Below are 23,512 nucleotides of genomic sequence, written 5' to 3' on the forward strand. Positions count from 1 at the left end.
TGTTTTGTGAGTGCCTTAGCAGAAATTAGATTAGAAAAGAAATTTTTTGGTTCTCCTATGACCACAGAGATTCATGAGAGATTCATGAAAAGTCTTCAGTTCTGAGCCCAGATTTCTCACTAGCTGCCCCTATGAGCTTCCTTCAGTGGGGTACACTAGTTTCAGGGTTTGACCAGTTGATTAGTTGGTAATTTTACAACATACACCATTGTAAATTAAACTGTGGTGTATTTATCCCAAGATTTTTTTCTCTTCGAAATTGTGTATGTTAGGCCTTACAACTAAGACCCTATTGAGTGGGGTCCTTACTGATTTTTCAATTATGTTCCTCAGATGTAACAATTTTCTTCTCCCAATTTCCTAGACAGAATCATGAATAAACTGGAGGATAAGCAGGACCAGATGATACCATGAAGAGAAGTTTACAGGCCCTCTATTGCCAACTGTTAAGTAAGTTGACACTGCATTTCTTCTTTCCTAAATTATACCAATGTTGTTATTTGCTGAGTACCGAGAATTTACTTTTTGGATGAAGACCAGGGTTAAATCAGTGAAAGAGGACGGTAAAGTTTCACTCTGCCTTATCTAGATGAAGTATCAAGCATTAAGTCATTCTAAGATCTCTGTTTTAATGTTAATGCTGGTCAGTTGTTCCTGAATTCCAAAGGGAAGTTGTAACATCAGTTATAGTTATAACTTGGACATCAGTTATAACGTAAACTCCATTATAATAATTCTAAATTGACATGTTAACCATAGTTAATTTGAGAATGAGTGTCCAAAAACATCATTGCCTTTGGTTTGGTGTTCTTCCAGGATGACCTTCTGTAGATTCCTCATGGAGAGGAAATTGTAGCCTGTATTTTCTGTATTTTAACACATAAAACCTGTTGCCATACAGCGTTTGGCTTGAAATGTTATGCATAGTTTTAAAAGGTTCTCAAATAACAAGTAGTAAAACTGTGACTTCTTGGTTTTGTGGTAGAATAAAGAGTGTTCAATTATGACTTTCTTTCTGCACATTGCTCATGTGTTTTGGGTATAGTGCCACAAAGCACCAATTGCCATGTAGTGATTGTACTTCCTTTGGGATTAGAATTGCTGCTGAATGAATGTAAAAACCAAAACCAGTTGGTGGGTTTGATGTTCCAGTTAACCCACTTAGAACAATAGGCATTACCCACTCCAGGTCAAACCAAAGCCAGTGAGTTGGAAAATTGTGAGTTCATTGTTTGTCTCGTTCTTGCTAAGGTAAATGAAGTACCTATCTTTCACAGGCTGAGTGGCTCCTTGTTAACTTTTGTTGAGAGAATAAAATGGAAAGATACTGAGATGCAAATCACCAGTCAGCCAGCCCTTAGAATTTAGTAATTCAGCTTATGTTGTACCCCTAGTGCAAAGCACTTTATCTACAGACAGCATTCTGGCCGAGTGTTTTAATTGACTCATTTCTTCTGCTGAATTCTAATCCCTAAAACATATCACATCAGCCTGTTTCAGCCTGGTGGAAAGTTGCCAAGTATTATAGGGACTCTCGCATGTTCCCTTTCCATGTGTTCTGTGGGACTATCAGTTTGTTGCTTTTTTAAAAATGATAAGCTTGTTTGTTGCAGAATAGGCTTTAAAGATTGAAGAAGCAATGTCATCAAGGAATGATTAACTCTGCCTTGATAGGAGTCATATGAAGGATAAATAGGATTTTACATACACACATGCACACATACCCCTCAGAAAAAGGGAGGCAGGCCTTATCGCCAGAAAAACAAGAAATAAAGAACAACAGAGTAGATTTTGGAACAGCAAAATGTTTGTTGAGTTCACCTATGCTGATTGTATGTCCCAAAGTTTGCATAATATTTTGGGGTCATATGTTATTTGAAAGGTACCAGTAAGTTATCCTGCAGTCCTGAGAGACAACTCTTATCCTATGATGAGGTCCATCCTCCTAAATTGAGCTACTATGAATGCTGAAAGGATTTCAAACATCATCTGACTAGCTACAGAAATCAACTGTGTCTTAACAACTGCTGTTTGCAAAGCTTGCTGGGAAATGCAAATAGTCCAGAACAGGTAGTTTCCCTGCTTAGGAGGTAGATAGTGGCCCTCACTAAATCACCCTGATTACTGAGAAGAATATATGCACAATATCTCTTATATGTCACTGGTCAGCCAGTTACTAAGTTATGTGTGTATTAACATTGTCCACGAACAAACATTTTTAAGACATTTAGTTTATGTCTAAAATAGACTTGAGAAGTAACATCATCACATGCAATATGTTATTTTATATAACTCATATTTTATATAACTCATATTATAAAAATATATTAAAAATATGGTATTTTTAATTGGGATAAAAAAAACATGATTGAGTATTCTGATTTTTCATTGTTATGTAACAAACTAGTCTAAAAGCTTGTGGCTTAAAGCAGTAACATTTATTCTGCTCATGAATCTGTAATCTGCAGGGCTTAGCAGAGGCTACTGTCTTCACTGCAGAGTGTTTGAGACCAAGGCTGGAATGATTCCAATGGCTGAGGGCTCCCTGAGGCCTTCTTACATGGAAAGTTTCGGTTCCCCCACAACATGGTGGCTTCACAGTGGTCAGACTTCTTATATGGCAGCTACCAGTATGAGGCTTGGTCATACTTAATTAAAAGACTTACTGTGAATTAGGCTTGGAAATCCCAGAACAATAACTCATGCCACATTGTACTGTCTGAGGAAGTAAGACCAACAGTAATTCAGGGGAAGAGGAACTAGGCTTCACCTCTCAAAGAGAAGAGTAGCAGCAGTTTTTAACCATTATCTTTAGTCTACTACAAAGAATATCTGTTTGTTAAAAACAATTACTAGTGGACATTAGCCAGTTCATAAGTCATTAATACAGAAGCTATACCCTCCTGAGTGCCTGCTGTGCTCAAAGGATTTGCTGACAATTTACCTAAGTCTCCTCAATTATTCCAGAGGCAAATGCTTCAAGATGAAGAAGGATTACAGATGGATAAGCAAGGGCTGGCCCAGGGGACCCAGTGAGTTCAGGTCATAGCCATGTCTCTCCAACCCCTGCATATATGCCATTTTCTTCATTCTGCCAGGGTGCCCTACCACACAGAGGAAAAATCAGCAGTGTGGTCCCTCTGCTGTCCTTATAGCTAAGATAGGGATAGTTCTAGCCCATAAGCAGTAAATTTGCATCTTGGGAGTGATGTTAGATGAGTGCTAGGGTTTGAATATTTGATCCCTCCAAGTCTAATGTTGAAATTTTATCCTGTTTTGGTGGTGGAGCTAAATGGGAGGTGTTTGGGTCATGGAGGTGGATCCCTCATTAATAGATTAGGGCCCCCTCTGAGAGAGGGGAAGTGAGCAAGTTCTAGCTCTTTTGGTTCCCTTGAGAGATCCTCCAAGAACTTGTTGCTTAAAAGAATCTGGCACGTCCCTCCCTCGACCTTGCTTCTAATCTCTCACCATGTGATCTCTGCACATACTGGCTCCTCTTTACCTTCCACCAGCAGTGGAAGCACCTGGAGGCCCTCAGTAGATGCAGATGCTAGTGCCATGCTTGTTTAGCCTGCAGAACTGTGAGCCAAATAAACCTCTTTTCTTTACGAATTACTCAGCCTCAGATATTTCTTTATAGCAACACTAAACAGACTAAGTAAGACCAAAATAAAAAGATGCTTTTGAGATCACTGAGTCATAATCAGTGGTCGTTGAGGCCTGCATGTGCCCAGTTGGGGCTAAGAGATACAGTCTTTGCCAGGCAAAGCTATTGAGGTTTTGTTTACTTTTGTTACAACTGATTATCTCTGCCTTTGTTTTTATTTCCTGAGCTCTACTCCACAATGCATACTGAGTGTTTCATCCCACTGGCTTTAGCCCTTTCAGAAAGTTTAAAACATTTTATATGATGTCTTGTAAAGCTGAAAGCTTGAGTATGAGGGTGGTGATGAGAACCTTTATGGTTATATAAAAACCAGGATACTGTCATTCATTTTTCTTTCTGAGACCTAAGTAATCAATTAGGTGTTAGTGCCAAGATACCTGTTTTTTTGAGACAGCAGACAAGTTCAGATCCTAGTTTTACCACTTTCTAGGTGGCTTGCCTTATGTAAGTTACTTAAGCCTCAGTGAGTCCTATATGTAAAATGGGGTGTGATCACTCTCTACCTGAGATGGTACTGAGTGGGATGACATGCCATATAGAAGTCGTACGTAAATACCAGCTTTCTTACTGGCTTTCCTGCCTGAAAACATGAGTACAGCCTAACCAGGAGCTCTACTCTAACTAACATTTGTGTGGGACTTTCTGGTTCACAAAGCATTTTCTCATAATTTGGTCCTCACAACAATATTAAAAGGCAATTTGGGGCATTATTATTTACACCATTCTACAGAGAAAGGAGTTGACATCATCAAGCCTGCCTTTGCCAAGCCACATCACAGTTTTTTGAAAAAGTTTTTAATAATGGAAGGTAAAGAGCATCATCACAACCCCTTCAGAGCATGTCACTGCTCAGAAGGCTCTGAATCTGAGTCTTATATTAGCAGAAGTGGTATTTGCTTGGATACTGTATACTGAAAAATTGTTGTGCTACTTTGTTGTTAAGAATTTTTACATATCAATATTTATTCAAATCAGAGTGGTTTAAATACTTCGAATTAGGTAGTGATTATGCTTTGTAACTTCAGTGTTTGCCATACACCCAGGCATTTGAATTTCTTAAATCATGCACTCTGTTGTTATACTAGTACACCCTGCTTGCTCGTTCATGCACCTTTGCATCTACTGGTCTGTGTCAAATCACACAAAGTAATTTTTTTTTCTACTCAGAGAGCTGTCGCTATCTTAGGAAAAGGAGGAGAAGAAGGAAAAAAGTAAATGCTGGTGTGGATTTGGACCCATAGACTATAGAATTTAGAAGGAAAACACACCCCTTTTTCTGCCATCTTAACTTGGGGCATGGAGATTATATCTCAGTCTCAGATTTGAATTATATGTATGTATACACACAAACAAATCCATATTACCTGCCTCTCTAGATTTTTCTGAGCATAATGAGAAGCTGCTTGGAAGTTCATTTCCACTTGAAACCTGTTTTCTGATGGGATGGTCTGCTTCTCTTGTGATCTCTGGAGCTGAGCAGAATCCTAGAAAACACTTTAAAGTGACAGAACTCTGAGAGAACTCTTCTCTGGTGGCTTTTCAACTCTAACCATTTCTTCTTGCCTGCTAGCTGCCCAGTGACTTTATTCTTTCTTCCAGTCACTTCTTAAACTAGAAGTATCCACATATTTATATCTTCTGCAAGGGATTAACATTTTCCCCCTCTTTTCCTTCTTCCATGCTTATCCTTGTCCCATATTAGACCTAAAGCCGCCAAAATGCTACTTTCTCATCTCAGATGTCCTCCTGTGGTCTGTGACCTGAAGTTCTCATGTATTCCATTGAGATATAAAGCAATTTGACTAAACTAAATAATCCCAAGATGTGCTCACTGGTTAAGGAGAGTTAAGGAGCTCCTCCCTCCTTAGCTCTCAGAGATATTTGCATTTTGAAGAGATTTGATATTGTTTTAAATAGCATTGAGTACAGTAGTTTAAAGAGGTAAGCCCAGGGCCTGCCCATTTCTCTGGATCTCCCTAAGTCATGATCAGGAATCTTCATATTTCCCTTTCTGGATCATTTTTCTCTTTTTTCTTTCTTTTCTTTTCTTTTTTTGTCTAGCTAACACCAGAAATTATCTTCTTATGCAGTATCTACACCTTTGTATCATCACCATCCAACCAGATTTTGCAACCCCAAATACATGAAGCCATCCTTGACTTGCCTTCTGCCCTACCCTGGATACATTTGGATACTATTTCCCATTGAATTTAACACATGAATTCATTCATGTCTCTGCATCCCCATTGTCTCAGCTTTAGAGAATAGTTTCCTATGTTCTTTCCTGGACCATTTTAACAGTCCTCTGCTTGTTTTCCTATTTTCAGGCCTCCTCCCCCTAATTCATCTTCACGTTACTGCCAAATTAGCTGCTTGTCATCTGATAATCTTTCCATGGCTTTGCATTACCAAAAGCAGCAGTTTTCATAATGTGGTCCAAGAACCTCCAGGGACTCCTGAGGCCTGTACAAGAAGTCTGTGAGGCCCTTCTTTTTCCAACTATACATAATCATAAAGCCAGATTTTTTTTCCCTTATACTATATAATTCAACCAAAATAACATATCTCAACAGATTGAACGCAGAAGCTGATAAGAGAAACAGCTGTCTTTCATAAGTCAGACACTAAAGATATTTACAAAAATATAAAACAATGCCATCCTTCTGATTTTTTGCATTAAAAAATGTTTTTTTCATTAAAAATGCTATTTGTTAACAGTAATGAGTTTGTTATTTTTAATGAGTTAATATTTTTTTGTTTTCAAGCTTTAAGTATAGTAAATACCAGTAGTTATAACCCATATTTTAAAAAGCTCTTTTGGGAGTCCTCAGTAAATTAAGAGTATGAAGGAGTCATAAGACCAAAATGTTTGAGAACCTCTGACCTAAAGGACAAATCCTAAATTCCTTAGCTTAGTGTTAGAGTCATTAATAGTCTGGTCCCAGGCTACCTTTCCAGCCTCATCTCTTATCCCGTCTCCCTTTCATATTCCTCCTCCCTCTCTCATGTATATATACCACACAGTTCTCTACCCAGTAGACACCCACAGTGTGCTGCAGTCATCATAACACATACTTTATCCACCACAAAATATTTATCTCTGATTATACATGTGCTTGTTTTCTTTTCATCTAGCTTCTCAGGCATGGGAATTATATTTCCTCATCCGTTCCTTTGTTGCCAGTCTAATCGGGAGCTTGATTCATAATGGGACCCATAAATGTTTTATTTAATTACCATATTTCATCAAGTCTAAGATGCTATTAGTTGTAAGATACACTGTTATTTTATAAACCACTAAAAAAGACAAAATGTTGCTTAAGCTATCACACACTATCAATTACATCTTACAATTTGGAAACACATGTAGAGATAAAATACAGAATTATTAGGGTGGATTGTGGCTAACTGGGAAATGTAATTTCTGAGCCTCTGCCACTAAATTCTTTAGGATCAAGTCTCAACAAACCCATCTGTAGTTCAAGCTCCCGCCCTAGGTGGGCCTCATGGAACAATAGAATTTCCCTTTAGAAACTAGAGAGAGATTCAAGGAGCTGGCCATCATTAGCTGAAGCTGGCTCGTGTATTTTGTCTTCATGGCTTGTTTCTCCTGATAAGTGAGAGGAAATTTTTTCTGCAATTAAGGAAGGAGAGTTGATATGAGTTATAAATGACATAGTATTTAGATTCAAACAAATATTGACTTCAAAAATATATGATCTTTTAGATGTTACAGGCAATCACACAGATATTGCCATTCTGTGTACATAAGAGTCGTTTCCCTAGTGTGAGGAGATGAACAGAACTTCACCATTCTTTATGAGGTCTTCGTTTCTTCCTCTTCTTTTCCCAGTGAAGTTGTCTTCCCTTGTGTTTTACACCACTTGCTCACAACCGTCATGTACAGTGATTAAGACTGCTTGAATTCAAGTCTTGGCATATCACAAATTATTTTCATCCTTTTCCATCCAAAACATACCATTGCTAAATAGCTGCTGGGCTTTGTGTCCCCCACCCCTTTACAAATTCATCATTCCTGAGCTATCAAAAACCCATTGCTCTTGAGAAAGTAAAACAGTATGGTTCATCTAGTGACAAAGACCAGTTCATCAGCCTGCAGTTCTCTTGTGCTACCAGAAGTGGCTGCAATAACAATAATGACACTTCTGGTCATCAGTTGGCCTTATGGATATTGGAGGTCATGGATGTCATTGACACTAAAATTCAGTAATTTACACAGGATTAACTTGATTGGCTTTGATCAGTGTTTCCAAAATCTGGCGGTACACTAGAATCACCTTGGGAACTTTTTAACAAATCCCCTTGCCCAGACCCCATCCCAGAGCAGTTAAATCAAAATCTTTGGGCATGGAACTGGAGTATCCAGTGATTCTGATCAGCAACCAGGGCTGAGATCACTGGCTTCAGTCTCTGGTTCTTAAGCTTTAGTGCACAACAGAATCACATCGAGGGCTTGTTTAAACACTGATCACTGGGCCCACCCACAGAGTTTCTCATTCAGTAGATCTGGGGTTGAGCCAAGAATTACATGTCTAAGTCTCTAGTAATGTTGAAGCTTTGGTCCAGAGACTTTGAGAGTCACTGTTGTAGACAAATGAAGGGCTATCCTGGAGCAGGAGATGCTTTTAACTTCCCTACCTCACGTGGGCTACATGATGGTGAAATGAGTTCTGGAATAAAACCAGGATCGGTCAGGAATGAGAATGGAGAGAAAGTGTCAGGGAAGGAGCCAGCAGAATCCCTCTCAAGTGTTGTGGGATTAGGAACTGTTAGAACTTAGTTTCATGTTATTCTTTAGAATGTCCTGGAAGTTAGTTTTTACTCTGTTTTAAGAATGAGAAGGGCACAAGGAATGGGCTGGCCAGGATTATAAAGCAGAAGGAAAGCACTTTTTGAGTAACCCTTGGTCTTGACTTTATTGTAGCTGTCTCATTTTAGAACTTGATTTTATAAGGCTATTTTTTTCTTGTGCTGCATAATTATTTTGCAAATCAACAATTAGAGACTTTTTTGGGGGACTTAATTATAAAAAGATTTGCAAATGTTCTCTAGGGAGAATAGATCTCTTTGCTTCTGAAGGGTAAGTCGTTCATATAAAAAATTTGAGGAAGTGACTCTTTCCAAGGTGATATTAACTCAGGAAGTTTAGGCATACCAGGTCCTTAAAAGTGTCATGTTGATTTAAAGTATGTTACGTTTTAGGTTGTGATTTTAAATTTACGTAAGTCAACAATTCTCTTCTGCAGATAAAACTCTAATAAGACATTCTCATTGTAAACAATGCCAGTGGGGACTGAAGAATAAATATTTTAAAGAAATTCAGCTTTATGAATTTGAGTACATTCCATTACACTGTTGGCAGAAGAGTGTAGATGAGGGAAGTTGTGCTCATACTTAGGAGAGCTGTTCATTTATGTAAATTAAAATGTTAACCCTTAATGAGTAAATTCAATTTTCTATATGAAAGTATTTTTGCTAAAATACATGGTGGGAGAAAGCATAGAATTCCAGACTCTCATGTTGTCTCTTACTAGTTAAATGACTGCACAGAGTGCTTCACCTCCCAGAGTTCCCTCATTGTCCTCAACTACAATGCACAGATGACCACTGTAATGTCTACTTTCAGGATTGTTGTGAGAGTTAAATGGGTAGGGTTTAAAACATTTCATGTGTTGAAATGCCTTTCAAAAATGGGTTGTTGCTGTATTACTATCCTTAAATTACTATCCTTAAATAGCATTACTTTTGTTGTAATATTGTAAGCAAATCTTATTTTTGTTTGGCACCTCTTATTTTGTTAAAAAAGGAAATGTGAAAGGTAGTCTAGATGTCCTTACCCAGATTTGAATTGAATAGAATGCTCATTAATACACATAAACCTCATGAACTGGAGTTATTTTAACAAACAGAGAACTGTCTTGTTTGTTAAGATCTGGTAAAATTCTGGGCGGTTTTTTGAAGAAGGGAAATTCAAACAGAATTTTTAATGAAAAACAGGGCCTTTTCCCAGCAATTTCATGACGTCTTTGTAATAAATCTCTGAAACATTTTTGAAACATTTAATCCTTGCCTTTATGTATGTGTTGGACACTGGAGATTATTCAAGCTAGGACCCCAAAAGCCCCCCATACCTAAGATACGTTGCCTTTGCAGCATCTTTCTTATCTCCCTCTCCTGTTCATCCATTTCCCTTCCCTTCCTTTGGGTCATTTGCATCACCAAGCTTTCTGATGTCTTTACACCTCCCCTCAGAAGTTTTCCAGCCTTTCTCCTCAAGGGAATCAATTATCTGCTGCAAGTATCCTAGCAGCTCTTCGAAGACGAATCATTTGCCTTTATTTTGACTGTACCAGGATATCACTCAGCTGTGAGCTGTGGGCAGCCTCATTGCTCATTTCCTCCAGAGCATCTTCATCAGTTTCCCTGTCTGTAAAATGGGTGTTTGTATTAGTTTCCTGTGGCTTTTTTTTTTTTTATGAGACAGAATTTTGTTCTTTTTGTTTAAGCTGGAGTACAATGGCGTGATCTTGGCTCACTGCAACCTCCGCCTCCTGGGTTGAAGTGATTCTCCTGCCTCATCCTCCGAGTAGCTGGGATTACAGGTGCATGCCACCATGCCCAGCTAATTTTGTGTTTTTAGTAGAGTTGGAATTTCACCGTGTTGGCCAGGCTGGTCTTGAACTCCTGACCTCCAGTAATCCATAAGCCTCAGCCTCCCAAAGTGCTGGGATTATGGGCATGAACCACCGCCCCTGGCCTCCTGTGGCTTCTATAACAAATTACCACAAACTTTGTGGCTTAAAATAGCAAAATTTTTTTTCACAGTTCTAGAGGCCAGAAGTCCAAAATCAGGGAGTTGTGGGGCCCACACTCTCCCTGAAGGCTATAAGGCTCCAATCTCTGCCTCCATTTTACATAGCCTTCTCTTTTCTGTGTATCTCTCCTCCGTTCGTCATTAAATTTAAGGCACACTTGGATAATCTATCATTAGCTCATCCCAAGATGCTTAATTATAGCTGCAAAGACCCTTTTTCCCAGCAAGATCATATTCAGAGGTTTCAGAGTTAAGATGTGGATATGTCCCTTGGGAGACTACCATTCAATCGACTACACTGTGATATTGCTATTCTTCATAGATTTATTAATATAAGTGTATAGCACACTTAGCATAATGCCCAGTTCAGAATAGGTGCTCAGTAAGTAGAGGGTATAGGCCAACGAATAAGTAGAGGGTGAAGAGACAGAACCATGAGTTTATACAGTTTTTTGAAGTTTAACCATAAAGTGAGAACAAGAGAATGCTGGAACGAGCAGGGATAGAGAGCTGATTTTATAAGACTATTTTAAAAACCAGTGTGTTGAGCTGGTCAAAGAGCTCCCAGCTGAGTGCTATAGGCATGCGAATTTCAGATGAGGTGAGATGCACACTGATGGGCAGGAACTGCTCTGCACATGATTCCCGTGCTCACATGTAGCACTGGTGCACGGGGTCTCTTTCCTACCCTTGCCAACCGGTGCCAGTGCTAGATGCATGATTGTGCCTTGTTTGATGAGAAGAGGCAAGACTGAGAATCCCCTGTCCTGTGGTCAGTGAGTCAGATGAACACTGAGTGTAAGCACTTTGAGATAACAGTGTAAGATGTTCTCTCAAAGTTACACAACTGTTTCACCACAGAGCAGAGCCCAGGCTCTGTGCTGGCAGCACAAGGTCAACTAATTATACAGTAGCTCAAGAGAGATCCCCAGAACCCTCTGAGATGAAAAAAATGCAGCAGTTTGCTTTGAAATTCCTTGGTTAGATGAAGAAATTAGAATGTGCCCACTTTGCCCAAATGGCAGAGAAACAAGGGTCCAGGAGTCACCCAGGAAAGCAATATTGTGCCCCAAGAACTTGGTCATGGCTGAGCATTCCTGGAAGCAATGGAAGATAAATGAGATGGGAGGGTTGGAAGTTCTAGAGTGGGGCACTTGAGAAGGGACAGTAATTGTTCAGATTCCAGTTGCTGGCCTAGAGGTCACTATGAGGTATGGACAGCCCCTCAACCTAGAGAGTGCTGTTTAAAAGCAAGTGAGAGTGGCTGGATAGCTTGCTTGTCTAAACACATAGGGTCACTTCTAAGCAGCTCTCACTGTGACATGGGAGAATCCCTGAAGGAGGAAAGGAGGCTCAGACAAATACAGTCACGTTCTTTTATTGATGTGGTTATTTTGACCTGCAGTTAAGTGTAAAATAATTGAGCTAAAAATATATATATAATACTTATTTAAATAGCCTAGCTATAGAAAGCTTGTAAGGAAAAAGTCCCATATTTGACACCAAAATTGGTCTGATTGTAGAAATATTCATGTCTTTTTTAATGAGTGTCATAGGTTGGGCAGTCGCTAGGAACAGACCTTGAACCCTGAGACCAGGAGTCCTGTGGAGTGACTTATTAGGAAGGTTTTCCAGGAATAACTGATAGGGGCAAAGGGGAGTGGGCCTGGAAGGGGAAGAAAGCCCAGCAAGGATGAGTATCAAGCAAAGCTCCACAGAGATTGGCTGTTGCAGTCTCTCTTGAGAGTTCTGGTGAAATTATAGCTCACGCCTTGGACTTAACCTCATCAGGTGACAGAGAATTACAATCCTGTATCTCCTAGTCATTGGTTAAGGGCATTGAAGATGTGCCAAGCTCCGTTTAAACATTTTAAATTAGTGACCTACATGTTAACATGTTTAATTCATTTAATATATATATAAAGCATTTTAAACAGTGCTATAAAATTTGGGCTGATGTTATTCTTACCATCATCATCATCATGTGTCCCTCTACTCCTCCCATTTCTCTGAGCATAAAGTAAATCCTCATCTCTCTTCCATTGCTAGGACCTTGCGACTGGTTCTCACATTTCATGTTACAAATGCAACTTATTGCATCTTCCTCCTCTCCTCTATGAACTCCTGTCCTAAGTCTCATTCTCTGAGAGCCAGTATGGAGGTTCCATGTGAGGGCTGGAGATGGCTAGTGAAGGGCTGATTATTAAACATCTGTCATATGCCCTTGGGTTACAGATGGAACTGAAGTTCCCCCTGGATATAGTCCCATGGGCCTCTCTTTTGCATTATTAAATTATAATGATAAATGAGTATGACCAGGTATTGTATTCTTTCCCTGGAAGTATGGCTTTTATAGATGTGGTCTCCTTGATAATGTTTTGCCATAGATGAAACATTTGGCAGAATCATTGCCAGCCTGACAATCCAAATATCCCCAAGTTCAAGGGATACTTTGAAAATAAAAAGTTCTGAAAACTAGAAAATATGGACTTTTGTAGGAATTGAAGTCTAATTATAAAGGAGAGTAGTATCTGTGCAGGACAGCTGATTGTATTTGCGAGGACGATGATCCAGATTTTGGAGGAAAACATTCTTGTGTGTACAATAAGGAATTTAGGGGTTTACTCTTTGATGCTATGTGAGAATGGGTTGGCTAGATGTCATTTTGATCTATTTTCATCCTTTAAAATTTTAAATATTTTCCTAAAGAAGAAGGAGAAGAGAAAGGTAGGCATCAGATAAGCGGTTGCTAAATCTTAAAAGGGTCAGAGTATTTCCGTTTGTTTCCTCTTCCTTTAATTTTCTAGGACAGGACTTTCATTCCTTAGAATATATAGAAGAGTCATAAAAGTCTATGCTCTCAGAGCTGAAAGGAAGATTCTTTAGTAATTGTCACTCTGTTTAGCACATGAGGAAATGGAGACCATCCTGAGTGGAGACGTGACTTACTCAGGATCCAAGCCTAGTTGATATGAAGGAAGACGCTTAAGCATGAGTCCACATTCTCAGATTCTCAGTGCAGTGAGCATGCTAGGATGTCCTCTTCTACATCCCTCTGCACAGCAGTACTCCAGTCACACTGGTGTTCTTTTCTTTCTTCAAGCACTTCAACTTACTCCTTGCAAAGGCCTTTGACCAATTGTTTGTCCCAGCCTGGCATGGGTAGCTCCCTGCTGTTAAGATTACAGCCCCAGGACCTCCCCCCAGCACTTGCCCTCACCACTCAGCATAAACACACTACCCAGCCTCTCTCCATTATTTGTCCTAGTTCTGCACAGCACTTGGAATTATATAATTTTTTTGGTTCTGTATTTGTTTATTGCCTGCAGTCAGTTAAAAGCCTACATGCTGTATTATTAGCCTAGAGCAATGCCTGGCACATGGAAGACCCAAGAAACATGGCATTAAAGTGGAATGAACTGGACAGAGGAACAATGAGCAGGTTTCTTGAGTGGTGCATATTGTCAGGTGAGTCTTCATTAGAGAGATTATAGTGTAGGTTGGCCTAGTCTAATGGACATAGAACATAGGACATACACATAATGTCAAATTTTCTAGTAGCCGTAGTAGAAAAAGTGAAAAGAAATAGGCAAAAGCAATTTAAAAAACACTTTTATTTAAACCAATATATTTAAAACATTACTTTCAACATATAATCAATAAAAAAATCTAGTGAGATATTTTCCTTTTTTTTCAGACCAAGTCTTTTAAATCTCGTATATAATGTACATTTACAGCACATCTTCAATTTAGACACTGAATTTTTTCCATAAGTATTTGACATTTAGATTTCATAAAACTTACAATTGGCAAAGTAGATTTACATACTTAAAATGTTTCCAGTGACTGAATTAGCTATCAGTTTTTAAATGTAGTTTAAAAAAAAATTTTTAATTCAGTTCCTCAGTCACACTTAAAACATTTCAAGTTCTCAGTGCCACATGTGATCAGTGATTACACAAGTCCATATCAGTTACACCAGACTATTAATTTTGAAGTTCTTTAGCCTTTCCTGTTCCATATCAGCTCTGTGGGAACAGTCTGGCATGTGGGACCCATTGAGTTAGAACACCCAGACCTTAGGCCAGGAATATATGACTGTGCCTTGAGCCCAGCAATTTCTTGGCCATTGTATTAAGAGATAGAAGTTGGTGAATCTTTTTAATACCTTGAGAGTTGAACTGTTCTATTCTGATTTGTTCTAGAAAAGAGAAAAGTTAGGGGATTCTCACAACATTCACAGAGCATGTAGTCCAGGGTTGAAAACAAAATGCAGTGCACAGTGCAGACATCTCTGGAGGCACAGCTCAGAACTTAAAGGACGCAGAGAGAATCACATAGAGCAGAGGACCTGACTCCACAACAACCCTGCCCAGGTAGCTGCAGCTGAGTAAGCCACATCTCATGCACTCCACCACTGAGGCACTGAGAGTTTATCCATGCAGAAAGGTTTCCTGTCTCAGATCCTCTGCAAGGCCCTGAACTGAGGAGCAGCACACTTCACAAGAGTGTTTTGAGGTCCTCACCCCTTACAGAGACCTCTGCATGCCGTCTCATCCTGGCTATTATGTCAGCAGATTCTACTGGCAACTCCAAAGGAAATTGTTTCATGGTGTATACACCTTTTGAGAGAAGAACAAGGGTTATTGTTGTATTCTGAAACATCAGATGTCACAGGCTTCTGTCATGGCTCTAAGTTAATTACAGAATGGCAGTTCCTCTCTGCTATGGACATTAGCAGACTAACTGCAATTGAGGTGTCCGGGGCTCAGATGCCCAGATAGCTAAGGTGCCTAACAAGTTAAGCAGAAGCTGAAGTTTCTCATGGGGAAAACTGTCTCAAATAAAACCTTCAGTCATGATAATTTGCAGGTAGTGCTATTTTCCAGATGAACAAACTGTCAAGAATGGGATCCTTAGAAGACATCCCTCCTTTAAATCCCTCTTTGCTTAGCTCATCATTATTCTTTACCTTATAACATGGTTGAAGAAAACTTTATATCAAGAATAAAAGAAGTGTCAGCCTGCCTTTTGCTTTTTGTTCACTTGTGCTTCCATTATTAGCATTGCCTTCAGTCCAGCGTTTCTTTCAGACATCTTTTTAAGCTACTTTCCCACATTTTAGGAGCTAACGTGTCAAACTAGATAACAGAATAAGCAAATCCCCTCGCCTAGGATACAAGCAAACTGCAGGGCTTCCTAGTGTCCTGAGTGTTAAGGAAATAGGCCACTCCTGAGCCTTCACAGATGGGGAACTTCCCCTCTTCCATTAAGGTGCCACCCAAAGAACTTATTTGCAATCTGTATTTATCTTCACTGTTATTCATAATAAACCTGTCCTAAAAATAAAAAAATTAAATCCCTCTCTGCAATCCCTGGGTGGCACCCTTCTGTTTTCATGATCTTTCAACACACTTTTATAAAGAATCTGCTATGTGCTAGGTGTTATGCTAAGCCCAAGGAATGAAAAGACGTGAACCCTGCCCTACAAGAGCTCCCAGGCCAGTGGAGACAAGGGCTTCACACAGAAAACTGTGGTACAAATGTGGTCTTCTTTTTCAGAGTCATATCCTTCTGAGTATCCCTTCATATCCCAGAAGGATATGACTCTGAAAAACTCAAGAGATGCAGAGAGATATAAAGCATAATTTCTGCTCTCCAAAAGCTTATAGTATAATCAAGGAAAAGGGCAGAATATGAAAAAACAGTGTGTTACAGGATGCAGTATGAAGCCACAAGTCAAGCCATGTTCTTAAATCCAACTTAGCTAGTAATAAAGATAATGTTTGATCCACCTCTGACTCCTCTATGTATGTTTATATTAGTTCTGAACATGGAGAGAGGCAATAATTAGTCTCCTTAACCAATATGACAACCAAAGGAGACTGACGGTAACAAGGCTTTTGTACTTTATAGTGTTTTCCATCTACTATGCCATGACTCATCCTGACAAGCCTGTTGATAGGCATCATTTTAATACCATGTTACTACAAAGAAAATAGAATCCCCAAAAGCCAAGTATTATACCTAAAATCCTAGAACTAGGAATGTGGACTGAGGTTGCCTTACTCCAGGTCCAGTATATTTTCCAGACTCCCACAGCCTCCCATATTTCATCCTAGGCACAGCCCTTGTACTTGGAAAATTCTGACCCACTGAAGACAGTTGTGCCATCTGATTGTGTGTCTCTTGATGGAGCTTTCACACCTTCAGCCAGTAGACTGCTCCAGCCTTTCCCTTGCAATATGCCTTATCTTGTTTTAGCAGCTTTAGTGGTTGGTCTTTTTGTTTCTCCCCTGGGTCTGTTTAAAGAAATAAAACAAACAGCAGGAGAGAGGTATTGGCTCTCAGATGAGATATTGGCTTGGTAATATTTAGGGAAATAAATATTGCAACCCATTGTGGCAGTGGGTTATTCTTTTATAAGCTGATGAATCTGTAGCTCATTTGGCCTCATTATTTTTTGGTTAGCAAACTCTGGTTGTGCCATCCTTATGGCTGTATTTTTAGAAGTCTTAGATTATTACAGCAACTGTGAAAAAGGATGGGAAAAGAAATCTGGCTCCTAATATACACCCGCTTAATTGTTTCTCGAATTAAATTAGTCTTCGTCTAGCCCTCAGAGAATGCTGCACTCGCCCCTGCCACTAATTAAAAGCTGCTACCTTTGCATGGTCACTGAGGGGGGGGTACCAGATAATGAGAGAGGTATTTCAGGGTGCTAGTGGGCCGCCTCCTCATCCAATTTATTTCAGGTGCCAGCTGGGCCTCGGAGGGTAGAGGTAAGAAAGACCAGAAAGGAAGCATGTATAATCATGACTTCTTCACAGTGCCAAATGAAATATTCACAATTTGCATCAAGTTTGATACTCTAGTTGTGGAACTTAAGCCTCCTCATTCAAGCTAATGTGATAGGAGGAAGAGACAGTAATGAGACAGCTCTACTGTGTTTCTGAGGGTGAAAAGGAACTAAGGAAATAAACAAACATGGAAAACTATGACTGCGTCATTGCAGTGAAGGGCAGAGAATGTTAGCCCTTAAACTGTTTCTGTCACACTGTGGTAAATTATAGAAAAGCTTTGAAGGGGTTGTAGGGGAAAAACTAGGGTAGGGAACACTCTGAGTATGAGGGATGTAAACTGATATTTTACTGTCCCTCCTTCCCTCTGCCTACCAGTAGTCTCCAGTGTCTACTGTTGCCATCTTTATGTCCATGAGTACCCAATGCTTAGCTCCCACTTATAAGTGAGAGCATGCGGTATTTGGTTTTCTGTTTCTTCATTAATTCATCTAGTATAATGGCCTCTAGCTCCATCCATGTTGCTGCAAAGGACATGCTGGTTTCATTCTTTTTTATGGCTGCATAGTATTCCATGGTGTATATATAACACATTTTTTAATCCAGTCCACTGTTGATGGGCACCTAGGTTGATTCCATGTCTTTGCTATGGTGAATAGTGCTGAGATTAACATATAAAACACCAAAATTTTAAATTAACTTTTGTGGTGAATAAATCTTCACTACATTAAGGAATAAAGAGCTTTTAAATTATTTGAGTAATGGGGTAACTTAAGTGACTCTCATGCATACAACAGAAACATTTTCAATAAGAAAAGGAAATTTCAGTTTATGAAAAACGTGGTTTTTTGTTTTTGTTTTTAAGAGACCGGGTCTCCCTGTTGCCAAGGCTGGCCTTCAACTTCTAGGCTCAAGCAATCCTCACACCTCAGCCTCTGGAGTAGTTAGGTGTACATTTAAACTTTAGACAATTATGCTCTTGAGGCATCAGTAGAGTAATATCAAATGATCTAGAAATGAACGACTCTGGCTTAATTCTAGAAAGGACTATGCTAGGAGATAGACTTGTCATTCATTATACAGTTGGCCCTTAAACAATGTGAGTCCACTTACATGAATTTTCCTCCATCTCTGCCACCCTTAAGACAACAAGACCAACCCATCCTCTTTCCCTCTACCTCACCCTACGTGAAGCCAGTGTGAAGACAACAAGGATGAAGACCTTTATGATCATCCACTTCCACTTAATGAATAGTAAATATGTTCCTTCTTATGATTTTCTTAATAACATTTTCTTTTCTCTAGCTTACTTTATTGTAAGAATACAGTGTATATATAACATATAAAATATGTGCTAATCAACTGTTTTTGTTATCAGTAAGGCTTCCGGTCAATAATAGGCTATTATTAGTTAAGTTTTGGAGGAGTCAAAAGTCATATGTGGATTTTCAACTATGCAGGAGATTTACATCCCTAATTCCTGCGTTGTTCAGGGGTCAGCCATATTCTTGATGTTAGCAAGTCCATTTGTACAATTAGCAGAAATAGCCTCCGTAGTTTTAAATAGGATTTTTGGGTATATTTGCAAATTATGAAATGCTAAACAATTGTGTTTTATATGATTTTGGGGGATTTCTGTTCTTTTATGGAAAAATATTGAGTGGCAAATATAATAATTTACAACATAACTATGATCATAGGGGTGAGGATGTATTTTTTAATTTATCCATCCTTTCAACTCTAAATTTACTTTGCCTCCCATTTTTTTTCTCTCTCATCTCTTAAAGCAAAATTCTTCGATATTGAGCCATCTGCCTTAAAATCGTATAGCATATTACCAAAACAAGAATCTCTTGAATTTTGTTTGCTTGTTTGTTTTACTTCATTTGAGTTCTAGTCTTTGGCTCATATAGCTTTTCCCGGTCATCTGGGCTGGTGAACTTTCCTAGGATCTCAGCTAGTTCATGATCAGTCATTCTGTAACCCGCAGGGACGTTGAATGAAATAAACAAAGATAACCATTAGTTTCATTTATTTAACAAATATTTGTATGCCTGCTATATGTGCATGTTCTTTGCTATATGCTGGGCATATCCCTTAAAAGTCAAATAAACAAAATTTTAAGCTCAAAAAAAATGGCTTTAAAAGATTATCCTCTCCAAAGCAAATTGTTTTTTTTTGTTGTTTGTTTGTTTTTTTTGAGACGGAGTTTCACTCATGTTACCCAGGCTGGAGTACAATGGCGCGATCTCGGCTCACCGCAACCTCCGCCTCCCGGGTTCAGGCAATTCTCCTGCCTCAGCCTCCTGAGTCGCTGGGATTACAGGCACACGCCACCATGCCCAGCTAATTTTTTGTATTTTTAGTAGAGACGGGGTTTCACCATGTTGACCAGGGTGGTCTCGATCTCTTGACCTCGTGATCCACTCGCCTCAGCCTCCCAAANTAGTGGAGACGGGGTTTCACCATGTTGACCAGGATGGTCTCGATCTCTTGACCTCGTGATCCACCCGCCTCGGCCTCCCAAAGTGCTGGGATTACAGGCTTGAGCCACCGCGCCCGGCAAAGCAAATTGTTATGGACATTTATTAAGCACTTATTATAAAAGACACAGCAGAGGATATAACATATTAAGATAAGGTCTCTAAAGAGTTACATACAGCTAACCAACAGATATTTATTGTTTTAGTTAGTATAGGCCATCTGATATAAAAAAAAAAAAAAGAACTCAAAGTTCACTCTAACGTAACTTAAGAAAGGCTTGTTTCCCACTCATAGGAAATTTCAAAACAGACATTTCTTGCTGCTTTGGTTTCCTTCAAAATGTAATCAGGAACCCAAGCTTCTCCCACTTAGAATCCCATAATCTTCAATGCTGGCCTTCAAGATCATCATGGAAGGGGAAGAGATAGTGGATAGGTGTACTCCTCTGACTAGAAGTGATGCATATAAGTTTTTGCTCCTGTCCCACTGTCTAGCCACACAGTCCTATCTAGATGCTGTGGAAATGTCTAGATTTGGCAGCCACTTCCCAAGAACAAATCTCCGCTGTGGGAGGGAAACCTGAATCTTGTATAGTCAACTAGTCATCTCTGTTCATAGCTCTAAGCTTAAAACTCTAGTTGCAAAGAAAACTAATGAAATAACACAAACTGTCAAGCATTTGGATTTTTCTGATAGCTTATAATATATATTAAAATAAAGGTAATAGGCATGTTTTTCCAACATAACTAATTCTAATTACTTTCTATGAAACTCCTATGATATTGTTTGATTAACAGTTTTCTCTTAAGGAGTTCTGTTTTTACTGTCACCATTGATATCTGTTGATGTAGGTACCCTTGAAATAATGAATGAGCAGAACCACCTTAATTTCAAAGTTTTGATAGACTCATGGGGGTAGATATTGCTCTTCACAGATTGAAAAGACTGAAGAAGAACGAAAAACATGATTCTCTCAACCTTTTGCTATGATAGTATTAGAAGAGCTGAAAAATTCTGGGTATGTGAAATGAATGAAAACAGGACTACCATCTAAGGTTATTCAGGTTGCATACTGAACAACTGTGGGTGCACCATTCACATTGTAAGCTGTGTAAAATTTTGTACTCCAGGTGTTATGTGGCTAGTATATAGAGAATCTGAATGAAAATTTTAGCAATGCAGTAATTAGGAAAACAGTAACATTTTAATCACAGTTCATGATGCTGCAACTATATGTTCACATTGGAACCTAACTGATAACTTGCTCTTTAGGTTTTGCTAATTCAAGTTCTGATCACATTTTTCTTAAAACAGTATGTAAGAAAGTCTTGTTTCTTTAGCAAATATTTCATGTGTCTACAGAGAAGAGGAAAGAAAAATCAAGAGGAAGAGAGTTGAGAGTATGATGAAAAGTAGAGAAACAAGAGAAAGAAAAAAAGATGAAGGACTCAAGAAGTTATGACATTTTGAGAACTAAGTAGTAGATCTGGAGACATCTCTGAACCTCTGATCACTTATCTGTAAAGTGGGAGGCTTAAAGTAGGTGATCTCTGACATCCATTCCTGTGTACAGTGTTCAAAGAAACATAAAACACCGTCTGTATTTTCCATCTGCATTTGGTTGAATGTGCAGATGTGGATCCTGTGGATATGGAGGCCTGACTGCACTACTCAATTTTATATCAAACAACTGAGCATTCACCAATTTTGATATCCAAGGGGAATCCTGGAACCAATCCCTTCTGAATACAGAAGGCCAACTATGTTAGGTGTTATAAGTAATAAAGAAACTAAAGTATACAAGAGGATATGTGTGTAGGCTACATGCAAATACTATGGCATTTTACACAAGGGACTTAAGCATCTGTGGATTTTGTTACCAGGGGTCCTGGAACCAATCCCTCAAGTATACCAAGAGTTGACTATACAGAGAAACCTATTACAGTTGTTTTACTCAAGAAATATCATATTAGACAAAAAGAGTGTTTGGTGGTAGAAACATTTATCTGAGATTCAGAAAAGATAGAGTCTAATAGTAGCTCTTCTACTAACTTGTTGATCATTTCACCTTTCTGAACCTCACTTTCCCCATTTATAAGGAGTCTCAGTTTATCCACCTATACAAAGTATATCAAATGATCTGTGAGATTGTTCTGACTCTTCCTAGTCTCTGATTCTAGAATTTTTATGTTTTTGTCCTTAAAAAAAAAAAAAAAATTAGCCCTGAATGTCATCAGATCTGCACATTGGAGTCATATGACATGGGAAAAGTCCACCAAAGGCCAAAGAAGAAACATAAATAATGACAGTATGTGGTATTTTCAAGTTAGTCCATCCTAGATGTTACTGCCTACTAAATTTATCAAATTCTTTAACTCTTTAGGTATTATTAGGTTTGTACAGAAAAATGAAACACATACCATCCTTTCTGATAGGTTTTTTGAATTCTAAATCTGTAGGAAGATGTTGCGTTGCCAGTGGTTAATTTAATTTTACCTGTTTTCATTGTTTACTGGTTTCCCTTGGTTGGCTGATAGCCATCTTCAAAAATGTGTTCTGAGCATCTCTTGGGCATACTGCATTGTTGTAGTCATTATGAGTTTTAAAGAAAACAAAAGGAAAAAGATAATATGCCTCACTCACATAGCTTCAGATTAATTCCAGTAAATTTGGGAAGTAACTAATTAGAAAGATAATTTTAAATTATCTTTTAAAATAATAAAAGCACTACTGGGGTTCCTAAATATATCATGTAAAGGAACATATGTCATATTCCTATAAAAGAACATTAAAAAGTATTCAAGCCTGGCACAGTGAGTCACACCTGCAATCCCAGTGCTTTGGGAGGCCAAGACAGATGGGTAACTTGAGGCCAGGAGTTCAAGACCAACTTTGGCAACGTAGCAAGATCTCATCTCTGCCAAAATAAATAAATAATAAAATGTATTAAATAAATGTTTGTAGGTTGAATGAATGTGTCTTAAGAAAATTTCATCTACGACAAAGGTAGCCGATAAACAAACCTGTTCGTCAGTAGTGGCACTTAATGGAGGAAAAAAATAGTAACAACAAAGGCTTCCCTTGAGAATTGGTAACCACAGGCCTGCCCTCTTGTGGTTTAGGTTTGATTCCTATTACATATGCAATATAAATAACTCCAAGAGCCCATGTAAATAAAAATAGTTCCAGTTAGTAACACCCTCTGGGACCCAGCTAAAACAAATGGAAATTCTCTTGGTAGGAAAAGCTTCTCAACCAAGGTGCCTCAAGATACTTGCATATTAAAGTCAGTCAAGTACGTTATCTCAGTAAAAAGTTACCAAGTACATAAGAAAACAAGCTATGATAAGCAAGTGTCAGCAAAAGAGTCAGGAAAAAGAACATTTTTTTTCTGAGAAACAAGGTCTTACATACAAGAAGGAATAGCCAGCAAAGAAATTGGCAAACATAGAAGTCAACCCAAACACATATTTTCTGTATTAAATATATAATAATATCCAACATGTGGGGTTAATGAAAACACAGAATAAATATACTAGACAATAATAGCAGTTAAATTGGTAGGGGAAGAAGAGAATCAAAATCTTATAAATTCCTTATATTGTTAGACAGGATGGAAAATATATCATTTAACTTAGACATAGTCAAGCTTTAATAGGCATGGCAAAATTTCAAGAGAACTACTAAGAGATACAGAATTTATAACTTCTAAACCAGTAAAACAGA

General features: G+C 38.6%; 1 protein-coding gene across 6 annotated transcripts in view; it reads left to right on the top strand.

Annotated features, from left to right (window-relative positions):
• Nucleotides 1–23,512, top strand: part of TMEM108 (transmembrane protein 108) — a 367,717-nt gene that overhangs the window by 202,321 nt on the left and 141,884 nt on the right. For 4 of the 6 annotated variants that reach the window (XM_017505705.2, XM_037730361.1, XM_037730358.1 and 1 more), the window contains one exon: nt 365–450. In XM_017505705.2, coding sequence (XP_017361194.1) covers nt 411–450 — 40 coding nt within the window. In that variant the 5' untranslated portion in view covers nt 365–410. The remainder of the gene's footprint in view (nt 1–364; nt 451–23,512) is intronic. The other 2 variants (XM_017505706.2, XM_037730359.1) reach the window with 1 other exon arrangement.

This window comes from Cebus imitator, unplaced genomic scaffold, assembly GCF_001604975.1.
Source record: "Cebus imitator isolate Cc_AM_T3 unplaced genomic scaffold, Cebus_imitator-1.0 Scaffold340, whole genome shotgun sequence".
Taxonomy (NCBI): domain Eukaryota; kingdom Metazoa; phylum Chordata; class Mammalia; order Primates; family Cebidae; genus Cebus; species Cebus imitator.